This window comes from Aplidium turbinatum, chromosome 1 (genome assembly GCF_918807975.1).
Source record: "Aplidium turbinatum chromosome 1, kaAplTurb1.1, whole genome shotgun sequence".
Taxonomy (NCBI): Eukaryota; Metazoa; Chordata; class Ascidiacea; order Aplousobranchia; family Polyclinidae; genus Aplidium; species Aplidium turbinatum.
The window spans coordinates 39,542,358-39,567,079 of record NC_137472.1 but is presented as its reverse complement, the minus strand read 5'-3'; the positions used below and the strand labels follow the sequence as shown (position 1 = coordinate 39,567,079).

Sequence of the window (24,722 nt, the reverse complement as noted above, 5' to 3'; positions counted from 1 at the left end):
TCTTTTTGTAGTAGCCTACTGTTAACTACAGTGTTGGATTTATTGATCATAGGCTATGCTCCGCTGGTATCGACATGTAAAAAGATCTGACAGTGCAAGTGAAGTTGGTAGGCTACGGTATGCAATTTACAGAGTCCGTGAAAATGTAGAGTTGGTTGGCTAATGTTAACTTGAAAAGCGATGATACATGTACTAGGCTACTGAAAGACAACCGAGAATGGAATTGATATTGGGATCTGACCCTTGTGCCGCGAGGAGATGCGATGTGCAATCTGCCATGGGTGGAGCTAGCCAGTGACGAGTCACAGTCGCATCGGCCTGCTTGTAGTTTAAGCCTTTTAAACTTGTAGTTGAAAATTTTAAACCACTAACGCGGGCTCAGAACTGACAAGGCTAGAACAAATTGTCAGTGATTCGAATATATTGAAATTGACATTCGGTGGTCACGAAGAAAACGGCGCGTCGGGACGTGCTGTCGGCGAGTTGGCTGCTGTTGGCAATGAAGGAGGATGAGTATAATACATGACGTTTGGAGGCGGCGGCGGAGGTTGACATTCAGACTGATAAGATGCTCCGTTGCAAGGAGGAGGAGGGGGCGGTGGAGGGGTGGCCATCATCACTTGAAAACAAAGATAAGATTAGTTTCCAGTCTTACTATACAGCTTTCTTTTTATCAGATGTGCAACTTTTAATATACAGTAGTCACTACAAATCAAGCGAATAAAGTAAATGTAGGAACAGGATTATTTATTTAAAAAGAAGTGACTAAAGATGAAAACAGTTTAGATTTCGAAATTTGCTGAGCATGAGTTTAGTACCGGTACTGTATCTACATTTTGGGTTAGCGACATGCGCCTCGCTTTTCATCAGATTTGCAACTTTCAGTCAGGGATCTCTGAACAAAATCTTTTAGAGATCCCTGCTTTCAGTTAATAATACACAATAAGTTTAAATCACAATAACATAAAATTGACAAAACTGTTTTCCTGCTATATATACGTTTACAAAATTTGATCTTATTACATTTGGCTGTAAAAAATATTCTTCAAAAAATGTTTTGAAATTGCAATTATACAAGCGAATGTATAGAAAGTATCGAAACCATACTTGGATGGAAAGCATAAGGTGGTCCTCCGAATGTGGGATTGAAACATGGAGGAAACTGATAAGGAAAACGTCCATGCATGTGAGGAGAAGAGTAACCTTGAGAATGAGGTAAGAAACCCATTGCTCCGGCACCTACCAGGTAAATCGTAAGAAATATAAAATCAAGGTACCCGCCGGCGCAGAAAAAGTGTATAAGGTCTATTTGATGAACCAATGTCCGTACTGGCGCCAGGCTAAATCTTCAAGATCAGAAAAATCTATTTTTTTATGAATTATGTTACTTATTAGGGTGGGTCGAAATTTGGACTTTTTCTCCTATTTCATTGCTACAAACTTTTTTTCTTGCGAATAGTCATAAAACGACATTCCTGAAAGTTTGAGCTTGATCGGACATCGTCTTCATTTCTAAAAATCGCGATTTATAAAGGTAACTGAAGCGATTTTTTCGAGGCTTGAAAATGCATTGTTTTTAATAGGAAGTTGTTTTCACGAGATTTGAAAACGTCATAACTTACTTAATTCTTTTGTAAAAAGATAATTTATGCGTCAACAGATTCAATTGTCGGCACCAGTGGCCGAGTGGTTAGCGCGTTGGGCTCGCAGTCGAGAGCCTGCGTGTTCGATTCCAGCCACCCGCACTGCTGTTGTTTCTCTGGGCAGGAAACTTTACGATAATTGCCTCTACCCAGTGATCGATTTCGAGTAATGGGTAGTACCAAATTTAAGTCATTAGCAGAGTAGACAACCGGAAACAGACATTGCAGTCGGCTGCAGCGTGGGTCAGGTGTACGTCGGAAGGCGTACACCGATGCATAGCGCTCAAGTCCGCTTTCCCGCAATGCAGGATAAAAAAAATAAACAAACAAACAAACAAACAAACAATATACATATAATTTGGAGAATCCAATACATTGTGTACTGACTCCCGAAAATGATGACGTCATTAAACAGTAATTTGCAAATAGCGATTAAACTGATAATCCTACATGCTTCATCTCTAAGTTATTTAATAATGAGTTGATGTACTTTCCAAACATAAACATCATGCTGGTGCTTCATGACGTAATTGATGACGTCACCTACATTATTAAAATGAAACTGTTAAGATAACATCAAGAACAGGTGGCAAGATTTTTGTTCGCGTAGAACACTACAGTGTTGTTCAGAAACCTGGAAATCAGTATTCAACTGCTGTCAGTCCAATATCAGGAACAGCTGAAGATATTGCAAATGCTCTCATGGACTGTATCAAAAAATATAATATGGTGCGTTGTGTCAAAGTAGTTGGGTGTGATTCCGTGAATGTAAACACTGGATTTAAATCAGGTGTGATAACTGGACTGGAACCACAGTCTTTATATATAGAGTAATATAGAGACTGTGCTGGAACAACGCCTTGGTCATCGTGTGAGTTGGTTTATATGCATGTTGCACAGTTGCAGCCAATGAGTTACCCCTTCGACACAGGGTTGAGAAAAACCTGGGTTTTTTAAAAAAAGCCCAACCCGCATGGGTTTTTAAAAAAAAAAACGTTTTTTTTTAAAAAGATGCAAAAAAGGTAGATTCATGCTTATTTCACCTCAAGTACTACCTTTTACCAATGAAGTACCTCTCACTCACAGTACATGCTGGCATAACTCAATAAAATAATGCACTAGGGCTGTTTAACTATGAGGCTTTCTTGCATAAATGAGTTTTAGTGTAGTACAAAGTGGCATTACTTGATTTTTGTGTACAGAAATATCCACTGTGTTTTCAATTTATCCTTGGAAATTTCCTTCACAATCACATCCTTAAGTCCTAATTTGAAGTTTGTTTTAAGTACCTTGTAGTACTTTGGTTCATTTTATTAATTTTCTGATAAAAATTGGACAAATACGATACTCTGGGTTTTTTTAAGTGGGGTTTTAAAAAAAAAAACACCCGGTTTTTTTTGGGTTGGGTAAAATACCGACAACCTTGCGTCGACACGTCTTCGCTACATTAGGACCTACCAGTTATGGACCTACCAGTGGTGACACACCATTTAAAGGGCCAATAGGGAAGTTTCTAAGTAGAGTTGAATTTAAAGAAGTCAACCCTTTATTTGTGCCTGTGAAGATGGGGCCAGAAAACCGTTTGCTACCGGAGCACATAGTAAAAGATCTATTGACTGATCAAAGGTATCTGTACGAGATTACCAATGCCATTAGGAATGGCTATGTTTTATCTAAACTGATGTACGCAAAGATTAGTCCGTTAAATCATTCGTGGTGGCTAAATTTCGCTTCACGTTACTACAAACTACACATCAATGATCACAAATTGCCAAGTGACATTGCAGAAAACTTGAAAAATTGTTGCGCATATAGTCATTCCATATGCCCCATGTTGGTTCAATATAAAATGTGAACCATTGTGCAAAGACGGACCAAAACATATCCTTAAATCATTGCAGTGCTGTTCACTTTTGCCTGATAAAATTCGAGACATTGCGTTGAAATATGTTAAAAAGAATGCCTATTTTGCACACCCGGAAAGGCAGTGTGGAACAAATCTTTAAAGAGCAATATTGTTATTTAAAATCAAGTGAATCATAACTAATTGATAACGATCCATTATCTATCACAAACACGCAATATTTTCCAGAAGCCATCATACTGAAATGTAATTTAATAATGTATATGACGCCATCAAGTACCAGCATGATGTTTATGTTTGGAAAGTACATCAATTCATTATCAAATAACTTAGAGATGAAGCATGTAGGATGATCAGTTTAATCGCTATTTGCAAATTACTGTTTAATGACGTCATTGATGACGTCATCATTTTTCGGAATCAGTACACAATGTATTGGATTCTCCAAATTGTATTGAATCTGTTGACGCATAAATCATCTTTTTACAATAAGAATTAAGTAAGTTATAACGTTTTCAAATCTCGTGAAAACAACTTCCTATTAAAAACAATGCATTTTCAAGCCTCGAAAAAATCGCTTCAGTTACCTTTATAAATCGCGACTTTTAGAAATGAAGACGATGTCCGATCAAGCTCAAACTATCAGGAATGTCGTTTTATGACTATTCGCACGAAAAAAAGTTTGTAGCAATGAAATCGGAGAAAAATTCCAAATTTCGACCCACCCTATTACTTATTCGAAAATTACCATACTTTACCAATGTGGAAATCTATTTAAAAACTGGCTAAAAGACAATCAGCTTCGCATGTGAAAATGCCAAACGAAACTAATAACTTACTGCCTATTGAAAATATGTGAAGTTGGCAATTTTTGCTGCTGTTTTTGATACTTATTTTTGAACAATAGAATGTGTATTACGATGTTAATGTTATTGCAATTGCAAGATAAAAATACGACATTACAATTATATACCGTACAATTCAAACCATGCAACGTTATAATTTGCAAAACGACAGCAGAGATTTGAGATGAGCAGTAGTGAAGCATTGGGATACGAACTTACCCATTCTTCTCATATGTGGATTCGAAACAGCATTCATCCAACCAACTTGACTGTCGTCTGCTTGTGAAGGATTTACATATCTAAATGTGAAACAAAAGTGACATTTCTTGATAACCACAAAGATCGACACCTTGCTTCCGATTCAAGCCTTGTAGTTGAACAATGGAAATTGCTACATTACTGGTTTATCTCATATTTTATTAATTGCTGCACCGAGTCTTATTCGGTAAAAAGTCAAGCAACTAAAATTCACTAAAGCCACGGAATACTACCTGACTGAGTACGACAACTTTGAAAAGTCTGCATACATTGACGTGAGGTAAAATGATAACTTTTACAGCTGGGTTCAGCGATCGAAGTCAATGAACTACCATGAAAAGATTAGACAGCAAAGTTCATCAACTGAGCATGCACCTGGTACTTCTATTCGTCCAGTTCCCACGACCTCTTCCTCGGCTTGACCTCTCACGCTTTGGTGTAGCTTTCTCTGTGCCACTTGCATCATTGTCTCCTTTGTCAGTATTCATCTGCCTGGCAATTTTCTTATTTCGCTTTGCCACTTTTTCCTGTTCGTCATCAGAGTATTCCACTGCATCTTCAGGTGGCTCTTTATCATTTTGCCATGAAGCATCCGACCCTCTGACGCTGACAATCGAAAAAGAAGATGTACTCAAACGTTGATAAAACCACTCAACAATCAAAAACAACACAGCTAAATTGAAAGCATGAGGTGGATAAGTACTTAATGTCACAAAATCAAGTTGTGATGTAAACGAAATTAAAGTTTGATCATCCACTCAACAATACATGACTCAATGCTTTGATAACTAATCCACGCAATTTTAGCTGATTCGAAAATATAAAATGACTAGTTTTTAATCAATCCTCATTCCTCAGTTTAAAAAGAGAAAAGTTGAAAGAGTATGTTAATCAACAGCAGGATCGAGAACATGGATTACCTTTCCAATTGTGCAGTTAAAACATAACTGGTAAATTTTTTTATTTCAGGTGCGAAGTAGATATCTTGGCCAGTATTTAACTCTTCTGGAGGCCTTCCATCTTTGAAACATACAACGTAAAAAGGAGAACTTACAGGACCAAACGTTTCATAAATCTGAAAAAATAAAATAAACCAAAATGAGATTTAACGTTACAGAGGCATAATTTTACGGTTAAGCAAGAAATTTCTTCATAAAATAATAAAATGCCCACCTGTCCTAAAACAGTTCTATCTTCCAAAAATAGAATACTGTCAAGATTGAGTGCTGGCTTCTTAAGCAACCCCTTGATAACCACTAAAAAGTAACAACGATTAAGTTTATTTCAAGAAATTAAAAAACATTACTTAGTCCGGAACAACAAATGGATAGTGGTACGCTTCTACAGGGTAGTTCGAGTGCTTGCCATCCTTTCATGACTGCGTGTCATGAGTCGTCCTCTTCAATAGCAACGATGTATACTAGATATATCAAGAGATAAATTACAAGTACTTCCACAATGTATGCCATTCAGTAATTCTTAATTTAAACAATACAGATAAACTTTGTAGACAATTTTTAATTTTAATATCATAGAAAAAAATTGACTTCGTATGGAGTAAGAAAATGTTTTGTTGTGTCACAAAGAGCAGTATTATGTGAACAAAATGACGTTACAGTTCCAGCAAAGCAACCAAACATAATTTTTATTACTATATTTACACAAAGCAAGAAACTTCACGGTAGAAATTATGACAATATGACGGCACAAATAGTATGTGGTAGTTCTAAGTACATTGTAAAGTATCCAATTCGTGTTATATCAGAATGACTGGTTCTTCCCAACGTAGAAACAAAACTAAGTGTAATGGCACTTTTAAACTTAACAATTTAAAGTTAGGTTTTAGTTTCAAAATTACAGTACCAGCATATGCAATTAATATTAACAATTAACATGTATAATTGTATATTATACCATTAATTAGTGGGGACAAAACCGAATTTGGATAATGATGATGAATTAAAATTCAAATTTTTATATAGAATAAAAAAAATGCACATAATTTTTGTATTTAAAAAAATATATACTAGAATGTAGATTCTACTAGATTAGAAAATACGAACAAGCGCCCTAACACCTGAACGTTTAATACACTGTGAGAACAGCTTCGATAGGAACGTACCCACACTATTATCTATCAGTCCACTGACTTGTCCAATCACTTCTAATTTAGCATCACTAGGCAATGTGATATCAACAACGTCCTTTATTTCGGGTTCTGCCTGTGATAAAAGAACAATATTTATTATGCAACGCTACGGTGGACAAAACATGGTTTGATTGGCTACTGGAAAACTTCTGTAATATTCTACGAATCAGATTAGATATAACGGAAGTTGAGCTAACTTTCCCAAAGTACTGTAACTCAATGACAAATATTATGCTAATAAATTTCTACAATGTGTCACAATTGATAAATGAGAAAAAGTGTAATATGCAAGTTAGTGGATCTTCTACGTTGACTCTAGTTGTCTCAAACAGAGTAACTGATAACTCAATTCGATTTGCATATGCAGCTACCTTTTGCACTCCATTCGATGACAAAAATAACTTGTGGAAATCTAACCTTCGCAAAGTATCATTCAGAGTCATAAAAAGGTGGTGCACTGCATTGCACTTAAGAATGAGCATCCGAGGCTGACGTTGAACGATGGCAAAGCTTATCATAAATGTACAAGCAAATTGCTAAGGAAAGCAAAGTTTAACCTCCAACAAAACTTTTTCAAACTTTGTTGCTGGAGATTCCTGTGTATCCATTTCCACGATCGCGGGCTCCGTTTTTTCCATTATGATTTGTTCTTTGTCTTCAACCAACTCGTCTGATGTAGTTGTCGAGCTGACAAAACAACTTTTATTAATGCACCATTCAAATACGTCAGTACAACATGCTACGGAATGTAAGAATGCTTGCCCCCCAAAATGTTTTACTCTCCTCCGGCTATGCCCTCAAGCCAAAATAATTTGTCCGATGTCCGTTCCTTGGAAGGTCAGTCGCCCATGGATGACATTAAAAGGATTTAAAACTTCTTTATTGTTCGGAGGAGGTAGTTCATCGATTTTTTAGCACTTTATTGCATTTACTGGTAAGTGTGATTATTCCTTTTGTCTGCTCTTTCACTTTATTAACGAAATCCAGCTGTGCGAAAATTGTATGTTTGCAGTGCCATGTCTTGCACATAACACTAGGGTATGGGATTACAGCCAGTTGTCTTTGTTTTGATCGCATGCGTCTGTCTCATCTTTGCTTCATTTCGATTTTGAACGTTGCAAACAATCATGCAAAATAAAAGAGACATTCTCTTTTCGGTACAATTATATGATTGAATGAATGAATTAGGTAAACTAGAAGCAGATCCTGATACTATTATCAGACCTTTTCTTTTACGCAAAATACCCTTAACTGATAGTTTTACTTAACATTAGATAGGATTGGGTTAAGGATTTCAGAGTCTGATCCAAATAAATGATTGATACGTTCAAGCTGTATGCGCTTAACCGAATCCATCTGTAATTAAACTATACACTACAGTATACACTTTACGATTTTCCAAAATATCAAACTCGACACAACGTACGGTAGCCTAACCAATACCATCACAATTAATCAATTGAACAGTTAAAATATCAAAGTAATTATATATAAAATTTATACTGAGTTCAATACAGTAGTTCTGACAAGTTATTTAAGCAAAAAGAATCAGTAAAACTAAAACCTGCTATGTACCTTACAGAAGAAGTATCATCACTGTCATCCTCCTCTTCAGAACTGCTTGTTGCATCTTCATCACTGTCACCTTCATCCTCAGAACATCTTGTATCATGTTCATCATCTTCCTTTTTACAACTTCTTGTGTCTGTTACAGTTTCAACAGCATGTCGCATAGATGAAACAAATTTATCTTTCTCCATATCATCTGTAAAAAACAAAAACTACAATAAAGAAAAGTAAATAGATTAGAATTTTTTCAATTCATGATTTTTTGTGATTTTTTAATTTTGTGAAATTTTGTCAGTCTGGGAACCCCTTACATGTTTCCTGTATATTCCCGGTTGTTGTTTGATTAATAAATTTGTCACTTTTTTGGATAATATATACTTAACAACATATAATATTTATTATTTGGGTAGTTGGGTACACGACATCCTGTCGTCGCCAACCTGTTATCCAACAACTGACCACAGCTGACCTGTAGCAAGAACATCTCACCATAGGGTACATCTCATTACTAGATGACTTGACGCGAATTACTTACATTTATTTTTCCACAAATTTGTTCTTACCAAAATAGGTTATTATGAAAGCCTTGCTAGAGGTATGCCAAAAATGTCAGTTTAATTTGTGCGAGTCAAAAGTCGAATATAACTGTTGACGGAAACTTAAATCATGCAATTCTTGTGTACAGAAGAGTTATAAAGAAAACATTTGATGAATAAAACTATCCTGAGCAATGAGCACCTAACACCAATGTTGTTAGTCAAAGTGTGTTTCTCACCAGTCAAGTGTAGCAAGAACTGACAGTGATAAACATGTGTTTTGTCAGGTAGTGACTGATGCCAGAAAGATCGCTCCTCCTCAACACCAATGTTAGTGTGCGTTTGATGACACACAATATTTACTCGATTGTAAGCCATGCCTTACAAACTTTTTATTTTTCTTCATTTGAGCATTAAGATTTGGAAGCGGTTTATATTATATTTTGATTAATGATATTAAATATTGCTCATCAATAGTACGATATTAAAAACATCAGCAATCGGTCGGCATTGGAGTTAGAAGTTTTAAGATTACTCTGTTGCTGTTTTCTACAATAGATGTTCAAGGTTAGAGTCAAACAAGCTATGACCATGCTATGATAAGGAAGCTTTAATAGGATTAGTAAGGAATTCGTGTCAAGTCGTCTAGCGGTGAGTACGCCGGTGAGATGTACTTGCAATAGGCAGGCTGGGGTCAGTTGTCTGTCCATAGGTCGGCCGAGACAGGATGTCCTGTTCCCCTATTCTATATAGGCCTACTAAGCTTAATGATAAAAAAATATAATTTGTATGTAAGTATGTTAATGTGTCAAAGTTAGCAAGTGACATTTATACAATATCAAGTTATGCTAAGACCAGGCCTCGAAATATCCGGTGATCATGACCTCCGGAGTCCGGAATGACCTCAAATGTCTGCCGAAGCCAACTCATTGGTCGGTCACAAATGACCGCCACAAAATTCTTGACAAAAATAGAGCTAATGCAGCAAAAGTATATTTTTAATTTGAATTGTTACAATTGTTTGTTTATTGCGAACAAATACGAAGCTGAAACAATAATAGTACAGGCAATTGCTTTGAAGATCACATTAGAGTGGTGTGGTTAACGAGCTGATGGCAAAAGTAGCTATTTTTACATCATTTCAACACCTTGCAATAAAGTTGTCTGAACTTTTCGGCAGGATATGTATTCTAATTTTAACAATGAGGGTTATTGCGTTACATTGATCGTTTGTTAAAAAGAAACGTCACAGAGAAGCAAGTCTCAGCTGGGTTCCGCACGTGCTTAGGCAAATGTGGCGACCTTATTCACGCTGATACTGATAGAAATAGAATTTCTGCACTGCGCCGGCAGTAATCGCTTGGCACAACGATAATAAAAAACACAGAATAAGTGATCGTAGTTGCTTTTGTAATAAGGAAATCTGAATTGTTGTTTTCAATTGTGTCTATTGCATATTACACCACTGTCATTAACACACTGATTTATTTGCAAGCAATCTGCTCCAGTACACTTCAGGGTCGGTTAATTAAGCCATCAGGCATCAACCATTGCAGAGTTATTCTGTTGTAGAAAATCTTCTTCTACAAACACGACTACACAATACTTATAGTGTGATTTTGTAAAAAATGTACATGGAAAAAATATGTCCGGTTGAGATATTAAATGTCCGTTAAAAGGGCCAGTCCGGAAGGACATGCTTGACTGCCGGAAAAAAGTACAAATTTTGAGGCCTGTAAGACAATGAAAAACATATTCAATCTTTAATTCAATTAATCTTTAATTTTTAAAAAATTTTTAAAATAAAATATAATTAAATTAAAATATTAAAATATAATTTTTTAAAATTTTTTAAATTTAATCTTTAATTTTTTAAGGCTTCAGATAGTAATAACTATATTTGATTTAATTCGCTCTGCTTTGCCTTTTTGCTTGGCATTGAGCACTTTTTGTAGTATTAATAGTTTTCATTGTTTTTTTATTCAATCTTTAAATATGTGTTGTACATGAGTCATGATATGCATCAATTAAGGATATTTCAACTGTTCAAAATAATAATTTATAAAACATAATTTACATAGGGTTGATACGCGTATTTGCAACCATCGAGGTAATTGCATCTACTTCACAAATTTTTAATATTTTACAACTGAAAATAATTTGACGGAAAAAAGTAACAGTTTATATATCAACAAAGTTATCACACCTTATGTAAATTTCATCCCTTTATGCTAACTATCTGACTTGTTTTTTGGTTTTCAAAATACATTTATACAAACACTCCGTTTTTTTTAATAAAAAATAAAATAAAAAATGACATCCTGACTTTCAAGCGGGATAAAAATAAATAGGTCAATGAAAAGTGCTTTCTTTAGAGTTTGCATGTTGTTGCGGTCATCACATTATTTACAGCATGTTTTTTATGGATTGTTTCATTGGGCAGATCGTACAAAATTATTCTACCAGCTTGACAGTGTTGTTCGCATGCAATTTGGATATAAAAGAGTAATCACAAACTACGCAATTGCTGTTTTTATATACCTTGCTGTTGCATTGCGCGTAGCTCACCGCTCTGGCAGTTTGAGCACTTTGGCAAGGTGAGTGAAAGTAGCCTATCCAAATGCGATTCCTTGCATACCACAAATTGAAAAAATCACCATGTTGAATTACTGTACTTATATAGTAATTACTAATAAGGCGTTCAAGTCTAGTGTACGTTTACTGCACTGATGAGACCTAAAGGTCGAAACAGTGGTGTCCTGTCTGCAGTTAGACCACCAGCAGAGGTGGGCAATAGCGCGCTACTTTTGTAGCGCCGCTACTTTTTTGGTAAAAGTAGCGGTAGCGGCGCTACTTTTTAATTGGAGTATTGTCTGCAGTAGCGGCGCTACTTTTTTTCCAAAGTAGCGGTAGCGCAGCGTTGCCAGATGGGGAAATAGGATACCAAATAAAAAAGTTCTGGTGAAATTTAGTGGTCTTTGGTACCACGCTTTTTGACCTTGGAACCAGACAATGTTTTGGTGAAATCTGGTGAAATATTCCCCATTGATTGCTTGATTGATTTATTTCGTTGTAGGTAAATATAGTACAATAAATACAGCAATAAAAAAGGAATTCCCAGCAACGGGAATCTGCGAAGAGACCATGGGTCTTCGAGTCAAGCAGATACCCCACTCAAGTTTTTCCAAAATTTTTTAAACTTTTTAGCAAAAAATCTCTGCTCGTGCAGAAAATGTTTTGCAAAAGGTTTGCGCATGCGTGATGGCAGTGTGTTGCAAGTTCAGAGTGACCCTCCTATTATTATTATCCTATTATTATCTCCATCCTATTATTATTATTATGACTGCTCATCCACATCAATATTGGAACTGGCAAATTCAATCCACAACACTTTTCATTAGGCTGTCATTTATTACTACATGTGTGCTTCTCTCTGTTTTTGTTTTATTTTTTGCTATTTGTTTTTTTGGGTTTTGTGGCCGTGCTAACTACTGATATATAGCCTACTACATAATTTTTCATTCAGGCACGTTTTAAACCTTTCAAGGTTTTGCCACCTTTTCCCGTTCGTTAACGTGCTGGTAGGTTTATATCGATTTTTGTAGTTAGTATCTTTTTCGTCCCAGACGCGTTAATGACGAAAAATAAAAGGCAGTGGCTATTTGACCGGCGCCGGTCTTTGAATCTGAAACACTATTTGACCGGTCATGACGTCACTATACAGTCACTTTTTTTCTTTTTCTCTTTCAAAGCAAAAGACGAGAAGCACGTATATATAAGTTCTAAATCCGACCGTTTTATTCAACTCGTTACGTGGCGCGAGCGTTACGTCGCCGGCTCCTGTTCTAGAGGGACTAAGTTCGATACTACCCGGAAGCGTTCCTTCTTCTATTATTTTTTTTTAACTAAATTTTAACCCGAAGTGCATTTTTGTAGTTAATTTTTAAATTGAGTTGTCTACAGCCCAATTTTTTATGTCTTTTCAAATGTGAGTAATAAAGTTAGAGTTTTTTTAATTTGCTGAAATTTGAGAATTTCTCTGGGTAATTTTCCGTTTGGGGCCGTGCTAACTATAGCCTACTACATAATTTTTCATTCAGGCACGTTTTAAACCTTTCAAGGTTTTGCCACCTTTTCCCGTTCATTAACGTGCTGGTAGGTCTATATCGATTTTTGTAGTTAGTATCTTTTTCGTCCCGGACGCGTTAATGACGAAAAATAAAATGTTTGATTGATTGTTGTGACCGTATTTGCCGAACGAAACATTACATTTTTGCTCTCAACAACAAGTAGTTATATACAATGCTTCTTTTAAAAAATTGTAATGGTATGTAAATGTAATGCAACTCAAATTAAAAATTGACTACAAAAGTGCACTTCGGGTCAAAATGTAGCTAAAAAAATAAATTAATAAAAAAAAGGAACGCTTCCGGGTAGTATCGAACTCAGGCCCTCTAGTATAGGAGTCTGCGACGTATCGCTCGCGCCACGTAACGAGTTGAATAAAATCGTGGAATTAGAAGTTATATACGCGCTTCTCGTCTTTTGCTTTGAAAGAGAAAAAGAAAAAAAGTGACTGTATAATGACGTAATGACGGTCAAATAGTGTTTCAGATTCAAAGACCGGCGCCGGTCAAATAGCCACTGCCAAAATAAAATGATTGATTGATTGACCAATTTGCGCTCTTCAATCAATCTTTTGAATCTGACAGCAGCACTGTAGCCTACCAGCAAATGTGTAGCTTTTGCTACTGGCATGGTTGCAGGCAGTGGCGAGACAATTCTTTTTGGAGAATTCTTTTTACTAAAAAACTGTCCAAAAAGGCAAGTTTTATATTTAAAATTAGTGAAGGAGGTTGTTTTTTGCCCCAAAACTAGAAGTTTATCAACATCAGTGACCTTACATCGTCGTCGTTCGTCGGCTCCAGCTCGTGTCCGAGCATTGGTTTTGTCTTCAAATTGAACTTGGTTTTGGATGGTGATGTCGTAGGCCTATGTGGCTTTGGAGGCCCAGTTTATGATGGAAAAAATGTGGGCAAAAGTCACATTGTATGGAGGGTGGGAGACGATCATCATAGATCCGCCGCCAATGTGTGATACCGAGCTGGAGGTTTCCAGCTGTACCAAGCCTGCCCCCGTTACCCGTAATATCATCGCCATTGGGCTTTGTTCGGTCCTGGTCCAAATTGAGACAAAGGTCATTCGCTTGTGTGGTTGTTTAAGGTGGTCGTGACTACGCGAGGGCTACGCACACACTCTTGGCCAGATCCATGTCCACTGCGGTCCAATAAGATCGGAACGTGCAGATTCAGGGGAACCGGTTGCAACGGGTTGCCGGGTGCTCTGTTCATTGAGGCCCGTCAGACACTACCCTCTTCCGCCAAAAAGAGATTGCCGTTGGGGACTTTTACGTGTGTCTATTAGCCCCAGGAGTTGCTAGGAATGAGCCTAATTTTCAGCCTGGGTTCACCTCTACACCACGTTGAGGCATCTCCATAAGATGGGGGCTGAACAAAGTCAGCTCCTTAGACACTCCGATTTCGTAGATCAACATCAGTGACCTTACATAGGCTACGGCCGCTACACAATACACATGCACACAGTGGCCACTTGTTTCATTTTAATGGATATCCAAAAGTCTTTCAATTTTTTTCATCGGGATGTTATTGCATCTTGGAGAGCATTTTAACCCTGGCAGTAAAAATTTCCGCTTTTAAAGTAAAAACAACAACTTTTTTGGTTAAGAACTTTTGATGTTTATACTGATAATTATGACTGCTACAGTTATAATCCGTGTATGCAATGTGTGACAAAACATACCTTTTGCATATTCGTTTCATTTTAGTCTTATGTCTCAAAAACTATTTGTATTTTTAGGCGAAATTGCTTTATTTAGGGTGTTTTAAATATCTGGTGAAATTGAATGCAATCTGGTGAAATTTTAGTTACTTTTTGGTGCCAAGCAGCTTCCAGCATCTGGCAACGCTGCGGTAGCGGGAGAGGCGCTACTTTTTGCCTACCTCTGACTACCAGTGTATACAAGAGGAAGACAAACAACACAGTCAACACACTGTAAAAAAATAACTATGGAAATAACAACATATCATAAATATTACAATTATTCTTCCTTATCTTGCACATAAAAAACTATCTTTCATTAAGACAAAGTAATAAAACTAGGCTAACTTACCACTTGAACTTTGCACCAAATTGTCTAATGACTTGTTTTCCGTGATAATACTATCTTCACCACCATGGTTCATAAAGCTTGGCACTGATGTATCTCTTTTCTCAAAATCCATTGGTTGACATGCTTCATTCACACTGCTTTGATGTACCGGTATTACTGTATTCCCAACATGCGAAATATTGAGGTTTTCAGAATTTAAGTCAATGTCACTTGCACCATGACTTTCATTTGTAATTGCTGGTTGTTGATTGCAATTATAGTGTTCAGCAATAACACTATCAATACATATACCGGTAGGTTGTGTTTTCTCCGAGAGACTGGATTCATCTTTTAATTGTATAGAAACACTTTTGTTTGAATCAACCATGGTTACTTACACACAATCTTAACTGTTGTAAAAATTAAATTTATATTATTGTTAAAAACAATGACAATAAAGGGTATGGTCACTCGAGCATGTGCTCAATATCTACTTGAGTGTAGCCTATATACCGGAATACTGGCAGTCTAGTTAATTTCAAAACGGTAAATAGAACGATTAAAACCTCTATCTCAGACAAATATGTAAAACAAAATAGTCATTAGACTTTTTATAGGTTTACTACTATGCTATTTCCACGCATAACAAAACTCCGATCATTGCCACCAAAAAAATCAAAACAATAAAACATGTGGGAACTGGGAAGACAAACACCCAAGTCAAGCGTGACCAAATGCAAAACATAAATTTTTGAAAATTTTTTGGAAATTAATTTCAAACGTCTGTTTATTACGTTTTTTCAACGAGTAAGTGTAGTAAAGCGCTAAAAGCCAATTACGGAAAAAAAATTTAACATCTTATGTTACCAAAATTTGTTATTAGGCTATACATGCCAGTTTTTCGTAACATTTTAAATGGGTTACTTTTCTGCCCCAAAATGCCCTTACCAAACTGTAACGCCTGCGGCTTTTCTTATGGAGCCTACCCTTGCGTCTCATTGCCGTTGTGAAACCTGCGTTTGTTAGGAATATTTGAAACGCTGGCTAGAATTTAGGCGCTTCCTTAAGAACTTGTACCGTTTATTAGGGTTTGATACACATATAGGCTATGTAGTTTTACGTCCTTTTAGCGTTGTGCTTCTGCAGCATGCTGTATTGCTTGGAGCAATGAGATTCCCTAAAATCAACCGTCTAGCGTGAAACAAAAATCAGTATGGTTTTTCTCAGTCAATTAGATGGTAGGCCTACGTTATTTTCAGTTAGTTCACCACGGATTCTTTTCTTGAAAGTCACGGTGTCAGTTCAATTATAGGCCTAGTTGGAGTTTAGTTTTATGTTCTTGATCATGATTTTGATTCAGTTCATCCCATTCTGTTTGTAATCAAGTTAAACGTTATTTGGCTGCAACGTGTTCGATCTGGAAGTTTGTTTTTTTCTTTACATTAAACTTATAGGCTTACTCCCAGAAAACCAAGGTATCATTCTCAGATCATCCCCGGCTCCCCGCTACCATGCTGGTAGCCTACTCGAGATGTTGCTGTAAGCTGTAGCAGTTAGCCTACAGCTAGGTATGGGCAGATACTCCAGACAATTCGACGTCCGCTAGCGCTACTGGTAACCCCGACGTGATTTTGTTGTTATGAATTGTTGGACTAAATTACTACACTGGATTACATTGGATTTACATTTTATCGTGGATTTACACTGGACTGATTCACCGTGGGATTATATCGGATTATTCTCTTCACTGGAAGCTCCTCTGGCGACGACGACTTGACGACGATAATCTTTAGATCAACGTTAGACCTGTTCAAGCCGAGCCGTTATTAGATCCGAGTTAAGTAGTGTGAAATTAATTGTAGATTGTAATGACAGTCGTTCTCCGTCCTGGCATATTGCCAAAAAGAACCCGCAGCATCAGGCTATAACAGACCGTTTGAATCTACACTGTGAAGTAATTATAGTTGGTTTACCTTCCTGGGCAATACGTGAAACTGCATCCATTCGACCAATCTTTCTTTAGGTAGTTCACCGTCCTGGGAAAGACGCGAACTGCGTCCATCCCATCTTTCATTATAAGTAGTTCCCCGTCCTGGGCAAGAATTTTCGTTGTAGGCTACGGTACGCTAAAAATGGCTAAATGTGGTGCCAACAGAAATCTTGAAAACTTGGCGTGATAGAGAAAATCTGACTTCCGATTTGACTTCAGCAGCCGAAATTCAGCTAAAATCACCTATTTACATGATCTGTATCAAAAAATTTTTTGTAGATCACTGTAATCTGTGTGGAGGCTGGTAACCCACAGTCAGGCTGTAGCTGGCCAGCACTGGTTGTGTATGGGCACCATACGGTCACCCGTACAAATGCCAGTGATGTACGCGCATACAAAAAATATTGACGCTGTCAGCGTAAACGCAAACGTTCGAAAAAACATACGCCGTATTCGTCAACGCAACTTGTAAAAAAAGTTGACGGCGTCAACGTCAGCGCATACACTAGCGTAAACTAATTTTGTTTGCTACGTGCCAAACATTCAGACGGTATAAACCAGTGCTCTTCAACCGGGTATACTATATACCCAAGTGTATACCAGATCAAAACTAAGGTATACAGCTGGAGAAGGGTATACGAAGGGTATACAGCTTAGATCTGTGATAGTGGAAGTCACAACAGAGACAGCAATTGGCATATTTGTAAACTTTTAAACGGACCTACTGGTGTGCGGTTATTACTCGCCAACCTGCTTTGTGCTTTTGAAACAGATACGCTCATTTTGGATGCATGTGCCGTGTGGTTCGCATTTGACTTTGGGAGTGTTGCGTCATTAATGCGCAAGTACGGGCTTGTGATGAAATGACCTCCTCTTCTAAAAAACTTATTCTGCACTCCAAGGTACGGTGGCTATCGCGAGGGAAAGTTCTTTCCCGTGTGTTTGAACTTCGCGAACAATTAGGGGCATTTTACACTGAACACGGAGACCCAAGACCTTCCAAGTTTCGTGACATATTCTGGATTGCAAATTGGCATACATGGCGTCGATTTTTGATCGTTTGAACCAAGTGAATATCAGTCTTCAAGGGAGAGGGGGTGATATATTTCGGTCAACTAGCAAGATCAATGCGCTGAAGATGAAAATTGCACTCTGGAAAAAGATTGCTTTGTCGAGGAACTTCAATGACTTTCCTGTATTAAGTCAATACATGAAAGAGTCTAGCTGGGAGTTTGGGGACGTTTCTACTGAAGATAACTTGTCTGCCCTTATTGTTGGTCACCTGAAATTACTTGCTGACAATTTGACTACGGTACGTATTTTCGTGAAGATAACGACCAATGCACAATTAAACATTGCTATTTGTGAGGTATACAAAGTTATTAAAAATTGAAAAAAGGTGTACCACGGACAAAAAGGTTGAAGAACACTGGTATAAACCACTCGAAACAAACAAGTTTTATTTTGAATTTTCACGAAGAAACACAAGCATCTAAAAGTGTTCATCTGACATTTTGCTATGTTTTAGTTTCAATATGTCTTTGCCCATTGAAAACATTCTTTCAACTGCAGCGCTGGAAGGTATTGGCGTGTTGTAGAGAAAAAAATACATTAAAAAGTATGCGTTGACGCTATGCACTAAAAAACCGCGAAAACTTTACGGCGTAGCCTCAAGCGCAAAATATCCAAAAAAATGTGGCCGTAAGCGTTAGCGCAAACAAAAAGTCTACGCCGCAAGTATGCGGCGTAGAATTTTCGGCGTATACGTACATCTCTGACAAATGCTGTATTAACTCAACACGTAAACCAGGTGCACGAATGAACGGAGCCGGTATTGGCGCCAGTAGCTTAGACTACAGTGCCAATATTGGGCCAGTAGACCTAATGGCTGTGGTCACCCATAACCTACAAAGACTGTTTGGCTAAATTAGGCCAAACACGTTTATCATGTGCACGGTGCAGTGCACGAATGTAGCCTACTCGGCCCGTATTGACACCAGTAGGCTACAGTGCCAAAACAAGTAGGCTAGCCTACACTGCATAAGACCAGTAGACCTACTGGTTGTGTATAGGCCCCATACAGTTACCCGTGTACAAAGACAGCATCGACCCAAGGCATTTTCAGCAAAAACGTGTTATTTTCATGAACAGTCTTTTCAGTACCGGTACCGTAGCCTGCATCAGTTCGATATTCAGTCCTTATTGTACCTATGTAAAATTACAGAGAAATGTTAGGTTTGGTATTGAATCTTTATCCTCAGAGTCAGACTGATAAAGCCTTGATAGGTAATTATTCCTAGTAGTTTCGCATAGCCTACTTGTATAGGCTCTTGACACAAGGCCGGTGACCAAGATAGACAGAGTGAAGTTTTCCGTTTGTTGAAGTGTTCTTTGTTACTGCCAATTTTCTTAAGTTAAGCCCTCTGCGTTCATTTGTGACTCGTTTGTTAATATTTGGATTTTTTCTCTTTTGCCGACCACTGTACTAAAAAAAGCCACCTGTTTTTGTTTCTCTTTTATATTGTTTGGCCTCTTTCGCATCTGCGTTTGGCACCTGTGGTCTGTTTTCGTTAAATCAGTAACTTATTAGTCGACGATACAACGTCAGTTTTCATTGAATTATACAACCATTATGACCTATTCGTTTTTCAATAATTGTCAATCCTTGAGAAAGGGAATTCGTAAATTGTACTGTAAATCGATTTGTTTCATTCTACAAAATTGCCTTTCTCTGGACGGTCGCAAATTAAGAAATCTCAAAGTTACCTGTGTTTAAAAGATTGTCTAAAAACGCACATAAAAAGAACACGTGAAAACCAATTCAAATTCATGTGTCGTGTTGTTGGAAGCAATCTAGACAGAAGAAACTGACCAGGCAGTTCAATAGAGCGAAGGTCAACGACAAACAAAATACGTCACTGTAACGTAGCAATCAAATAGACAAAGCGGACGTTACAATCAGTTTTTAGACAATCAAATCAAGAAAGTCGTCGTTGTTGACAGTGAGCGAAGTTGAATCTCAAGAAAATGGCAACAAATTCTGTAAAGGAGACAGACGTGGCAGATAAATCAAATGCCGAAGAATCAACAAATCCAGAACCCCAAACATCAAAGGTGACAACAAGATCACAATCAAAAATGCTCTACCAAGCAGAAAATGGCAGTCTGCACCCAAGCGACAGCACCAGCAAAGTTTCCAGCAAAAGCCGCTCCTCTACAATGAGCGCTAAAATTAAGAAGGCGGTAATATTAGCTCGATTGGAATCACAAAAAAGGATCTGCGAGTTGGAACAAGAGCAAGCGAAAGCAAGGGCAGAATTTGAAACAAAGGTCCTAAAACAAAGTCAGCTACGTGAAGAACAAGAAAGAAAATTCCTGCAACAAGTCCAGGAAGCTAAACTAAAGGCAGAGCTCCAAGAGACAATTGCCCAACTTTCGGAAGAATCGGAAGAAGATGCTGGTGAGCGCTATAAAATGTCTAAAGACAATGTTGATATAAACGGACAATTTCAATCGAATTTAGCAACTAATGTAAACAATAATTCTGTGTATCCTATGTTATCCCAATTAACGTTGAGTGGCGTAGAAGCCAGGTCTAACATTCACGAATCTATTGTCGTTTCAAACAAAATTAATCCTTCACAAACAGTAACAAATAAATCGTTTGTGAGACATGAGCCGAGTACGTCGTATGCCCAGACCCCTGTACTAAATCAAATAAACAATAATCAATCAGTAAACTCGAAACAAATTCCAAATATTACTATCAACCCGTCCCCACTGTTGTCTGTAGAACCCCCAATCTTTGATGGAAATTCTGCTGAATACTGTGGTTTTCTAGACGCATTTGATACGTTAATTGATTGTAATTTCACAGAGCCTAAACGTAAACTTTTTTATCTGTTGCAATACACCAAAGGCTCTGCGCACACTTTGGTAAAAGGGTGTCAATACATGCTTCCCCACGAAGGTTACACAAAAGCAAGAGCTTTGCTACAACAAACCTTCGGTCAAAAATTTCAAATAGCTCGCGCATGTGTTGATTCCGTCATAAACGGCCCATCTCTTCAAAATTCTAACAAGGATTCTCTAATCAAGTTCTCTTCGGAACTAACTTCCTGCATATGTACTTTGTCTGGCATGAATTACTTACAGAAAATGGACAACATGGATACCATAACAAAAATAATAAGACGCTTGCCAAGTGGCTGGTATTCTGGCTGGTTACGCGAAGTTGACGTAATTTTGCATGAAAGAAATCAAGAAATAAGCCTTTCAGATCTCTCACGGTACGTCTCGCGCAAAACGAGAGAAACGACCAATTTGGCATGCGATATTCTAAAATCTACTAAAAAACAATTCGATGATTCCAACTCCAAACGTAGGAGCAGCGTAACCTTTGCAACGCAAATAAAATCGTCGAACCATGAAAGGACATGCCATCTGTGCAGAGATAAACATTTTCTCAATCAATGCAAACAATTTCGAATGATGAATATTGACCAAAGGCTTAAATTTGTAATCGACAACAAACTCTGCAAGTGCTGTTTAAATGCTGGTCACTGGGCATATCAATGTAAAAGGAAGGACCCTTGCATAAAACTAGGATGCACTGAACGCCACACTACTCTCTTGCATCCCCCAGATGCAACACAAATCACCACAAATATCACACCTAAAGACACAACTCAAAAAATTAATATCAATCAACCTACACAAGCAATACGCAATGGGTTTGTCAACACACGAACAAATTCTCGCAGTCTGCTTCCCATAATCCCAGTAAAGGTTCGCCTGCAAGGAAGTAATCAAACTATCACTACACAAGCGTTTTTGGACAGTGGAAGTACAACATCTTTCATAACAAATGATTTGATAGAAAAGTTGCAAATTGCCGACTGTCAAGAAACTAATATTTGTACCACCACGCTAAACAACACTGGCAAACGTAACAAGGTAAAGGTGGTCACAAATGTCGAAATGTCAGATTTTGACGAAAACAAATACATTTCTCTAAGCTCTCTTTACTCCACTTTTCAAATTCCTGTTTCAAATACAGATATTCCTACCCTAGAAGACACTAAACACTTTCCAGAATTTGCAAACATCTCGATTCCCGATGTTGACGCAGAGGTAGGACTCCTTATTGGCAATGACAATCCGTACGTTCTCCAACCACAAGAAGTAATCCAAGCAAAAGGTGGCTATTATGCCATCAAAACGGCCATTGGCTGGCTAGTGAATTGTCCTAACAGCAAACAGGATCAAAGTAAAACTAAAAATTTCTTTACCAAAACTTCTACCCATCCAATGTGCGACATGTGCTTTGACGCTGTTGACTCGATTGTTAACTGTAAACCCGAATTATCTGTCCAACAAGCTCAATTCATGAAATCTGTTAACTCTAGTATCAAACTTTTGGAAGACTCGCACTACCAAATCGACTTGCCCGTTCGAAATCCGGACCTAAAATTACCCTTTAACAAATCTCAAGCTCTCCAAAGAATTAATTGCTTGAAACGAAAGTTTAAAAGGGACGCTAATTTTTACATGGACTATAAAAGATCTGTTGATGACATGATCATGAATCAATACGCCGAAAACGTTACTGATGTCCCTGGAATACATGGAAAAACGGCCCTGAATTTCTATGGAAACCACAATCCTCAATGGCCTAAGCAACCAGAATTTCTCGAAGTCGTGGACAATGACCCAGAAATTAAACAACCAAAGCAAACGTGTTTTGCAATCCAAAGCGAATCCCACTTTCTGGAAGATCTTTTGGGTAAGTATTCTTCTTGGTACAAGCTGAAAAGAATCGTTGCTTGGCTTTTCCGTTGTAAGCATAAATTTCTGACTTTAAGACTCACTAACCTTGCAAATAAACAAAATGCCCCAGCACACAATCTTTGCTTGTCTCCAGATGAGCTCACAAAGGCACAAGACTTTATTTTTACCTTTGTTCAGTCAAAACACTTTGCCAACGAAATCAGCCAACTGAAAGCACAAAAGCCATTAAACAACTGCAGTAGCTTAATAAAATTCGACCCTTTCTTAGAAAACAATTTACTAAGAATTGGTGGCCGCATCAAAGCTGCACCTCTCAAACACGATGCAAAACATCAAATTATCCTTCCAAATCGCTCCCAAATAGTTCCTCTCATCATTCAAGAAATGCACGACACATTTGGTCACAGTGGCAGGGAACACGTCCTGTCTGCCCTGCGCGAAAATCTATGGATTATAAAAGCCAATTCAGCAGTCCGCAAGGTTTTATCCAAATGTGTTGATTGCCGCAAAAGAAGCGGAAAACTCAGCACACAAAAAATGGCTGATCTTCCTAAAAACAGATTGACACCAGACAAACCTCCATTCACCTATGTTGGTGTAGACTATTTTGGCCCATTTATTATTAAAAAGGGTAGAACAGAACATAAAAGATACGGTGCCATTTTTACTTGCCTTGTAATAAGAGCCGTACACATTGAAATCGCAAACTCTCTTGACACTTCATCTTTTATACTCGCTCTACGACGATTCATCGCAAGAAGAGGGCAAGTAGAAGAAATTAGATCTGACAATGGTTCAAACTTTGTTGGTGGTGAACGAGAAATGAGAGAAGCCATCAAATCATGGAACAACAGTCAAATCGAAGATGCTTTAACACAGAAAAGCATCAAGTGGATCTTTAACTCTCCAAGTGCATCCCATCATGGAGGTGTGTGGGAAAGACAAATCAGATCCATTAGGAAAATCTTATCAGCTATCTGTAAAGGCCAAACTTTAACAGATGAAACGCTGACTACCTTCATGTGTGAAGTAGAAAACATTATTAACAGTCGTCCACTTACAAAATCGTCAGACGATCCTAATGACATGGAGGCTCTCACACCGAACCATTTGCTTCTTCTAAAACAGCAAATAAACCTTCCTCCAGGCTCATTCACAAACAAAAAAGAGCTTTACTCTCGAAAACGCTGGAGACAAGTCCAATACATGGCCGACGTCTTTTGGACACGGTGGGTAAAAGAGTACTTACCTTTGCTCCAGCAAAAACAAAGGTGGACCAAAAAATCTCCTAATCTGACTGTGGGGGACATAGTTTTAATCGCAGATAACACACCCCGAAACAATTGGCTCATGGGTCGCGTAATTCAAACGTTTCCCGACAAAAATGGCATTGTCCGTAGCGTTAGCGTTCAAACTAAACAGTCCTTGATTGTCAGACCAATTCAAAAGTTATGCTTGATCGTTCCTGCAAAACCAATGTAAATTTGTGCTGATTTTGTTTTCTCATGTTGTTTATACCTGTGTATTTGAACAAATGTACGAGGCCTTAAAGGGGAGGGAATGTTACTGCCAATTTTCTTAAGTTAAGCCCTCTGCGTTCATTTGTGACTCGTTTGTTAATATTTGGATTTTTTCTCTTTTGCCGACCACTGTACTAAAAAAAGCCACCTGTTTTTGTTTCTCTTTTATATTGTTTGGCCTCTTTCGCATCTGCGTTTGGCACCTGTGGTCTGTTTTCGTTAAATCAGTAACTTATTAGTCGACGATACAACGTCAGTTTTCATTGAATTATACAACCATTATGACCTATTCGTTTTTCAATAATTGTCAATCCTTGAGAAAGGGAATTCGTAAATTGTACTGTAAATCGATTTGTTTCATTCTACAAAATTGCCTTTCTCTGGACGGT

The 24,722-nt window shown here is 37.7% G+C and overlaps 2 protein-coding genes across 2 annotated transcripts; one reads left to right on the top strand and one right to left on the bottom strand.

Moving 5' to 3' along the window:
• Positions 1–391: 391 nt before the first annotated feature.
• On the bottom strand, positions 392–15,438 carry LOC145776083 (uncharacterized). The gene is made up of 10 exons (XM_082587490.1): positions 15,055–15,438; positions 8,335–8,524; positions 7,317–7,446; positions 6,733–6,832; positions 5,784–5,866; positions 5,531–5,685; positions 4,986–5,216; positions 4,572–4,651; positions 1,108–1,239; positions 392–619 (listed from the first exon to the last, which is right to left on the bottom strand). The coding sequence occupies exons 1-10, from the start codon at positions 15,419–15,421 to the stop codon at positions 444–446; spliced, it is 1,644 nt and encodes a 547-aa protein (XP_082443616.1). The 5' UTR covers positions 15,422–15,438; the 3' UTR covers positions 392–443.
• A 4,612-nt stretch (positions 15,439–20,050) lies between these two features.
• On the top strand, positions 20,051–24,295 carry LOC145765597 (uncharacterized). Its single transcript, XM_082577435.1, has one exon. It carries the CDS (start codon positions 20,051–20,053, stop codon positions 24,293–24,295), a length of 4,245 nt encoding a protein of 1,414 aa, XP_082433561.1.
• Positions 24,296–24,722: the final 427 nt, after the last annotated feature.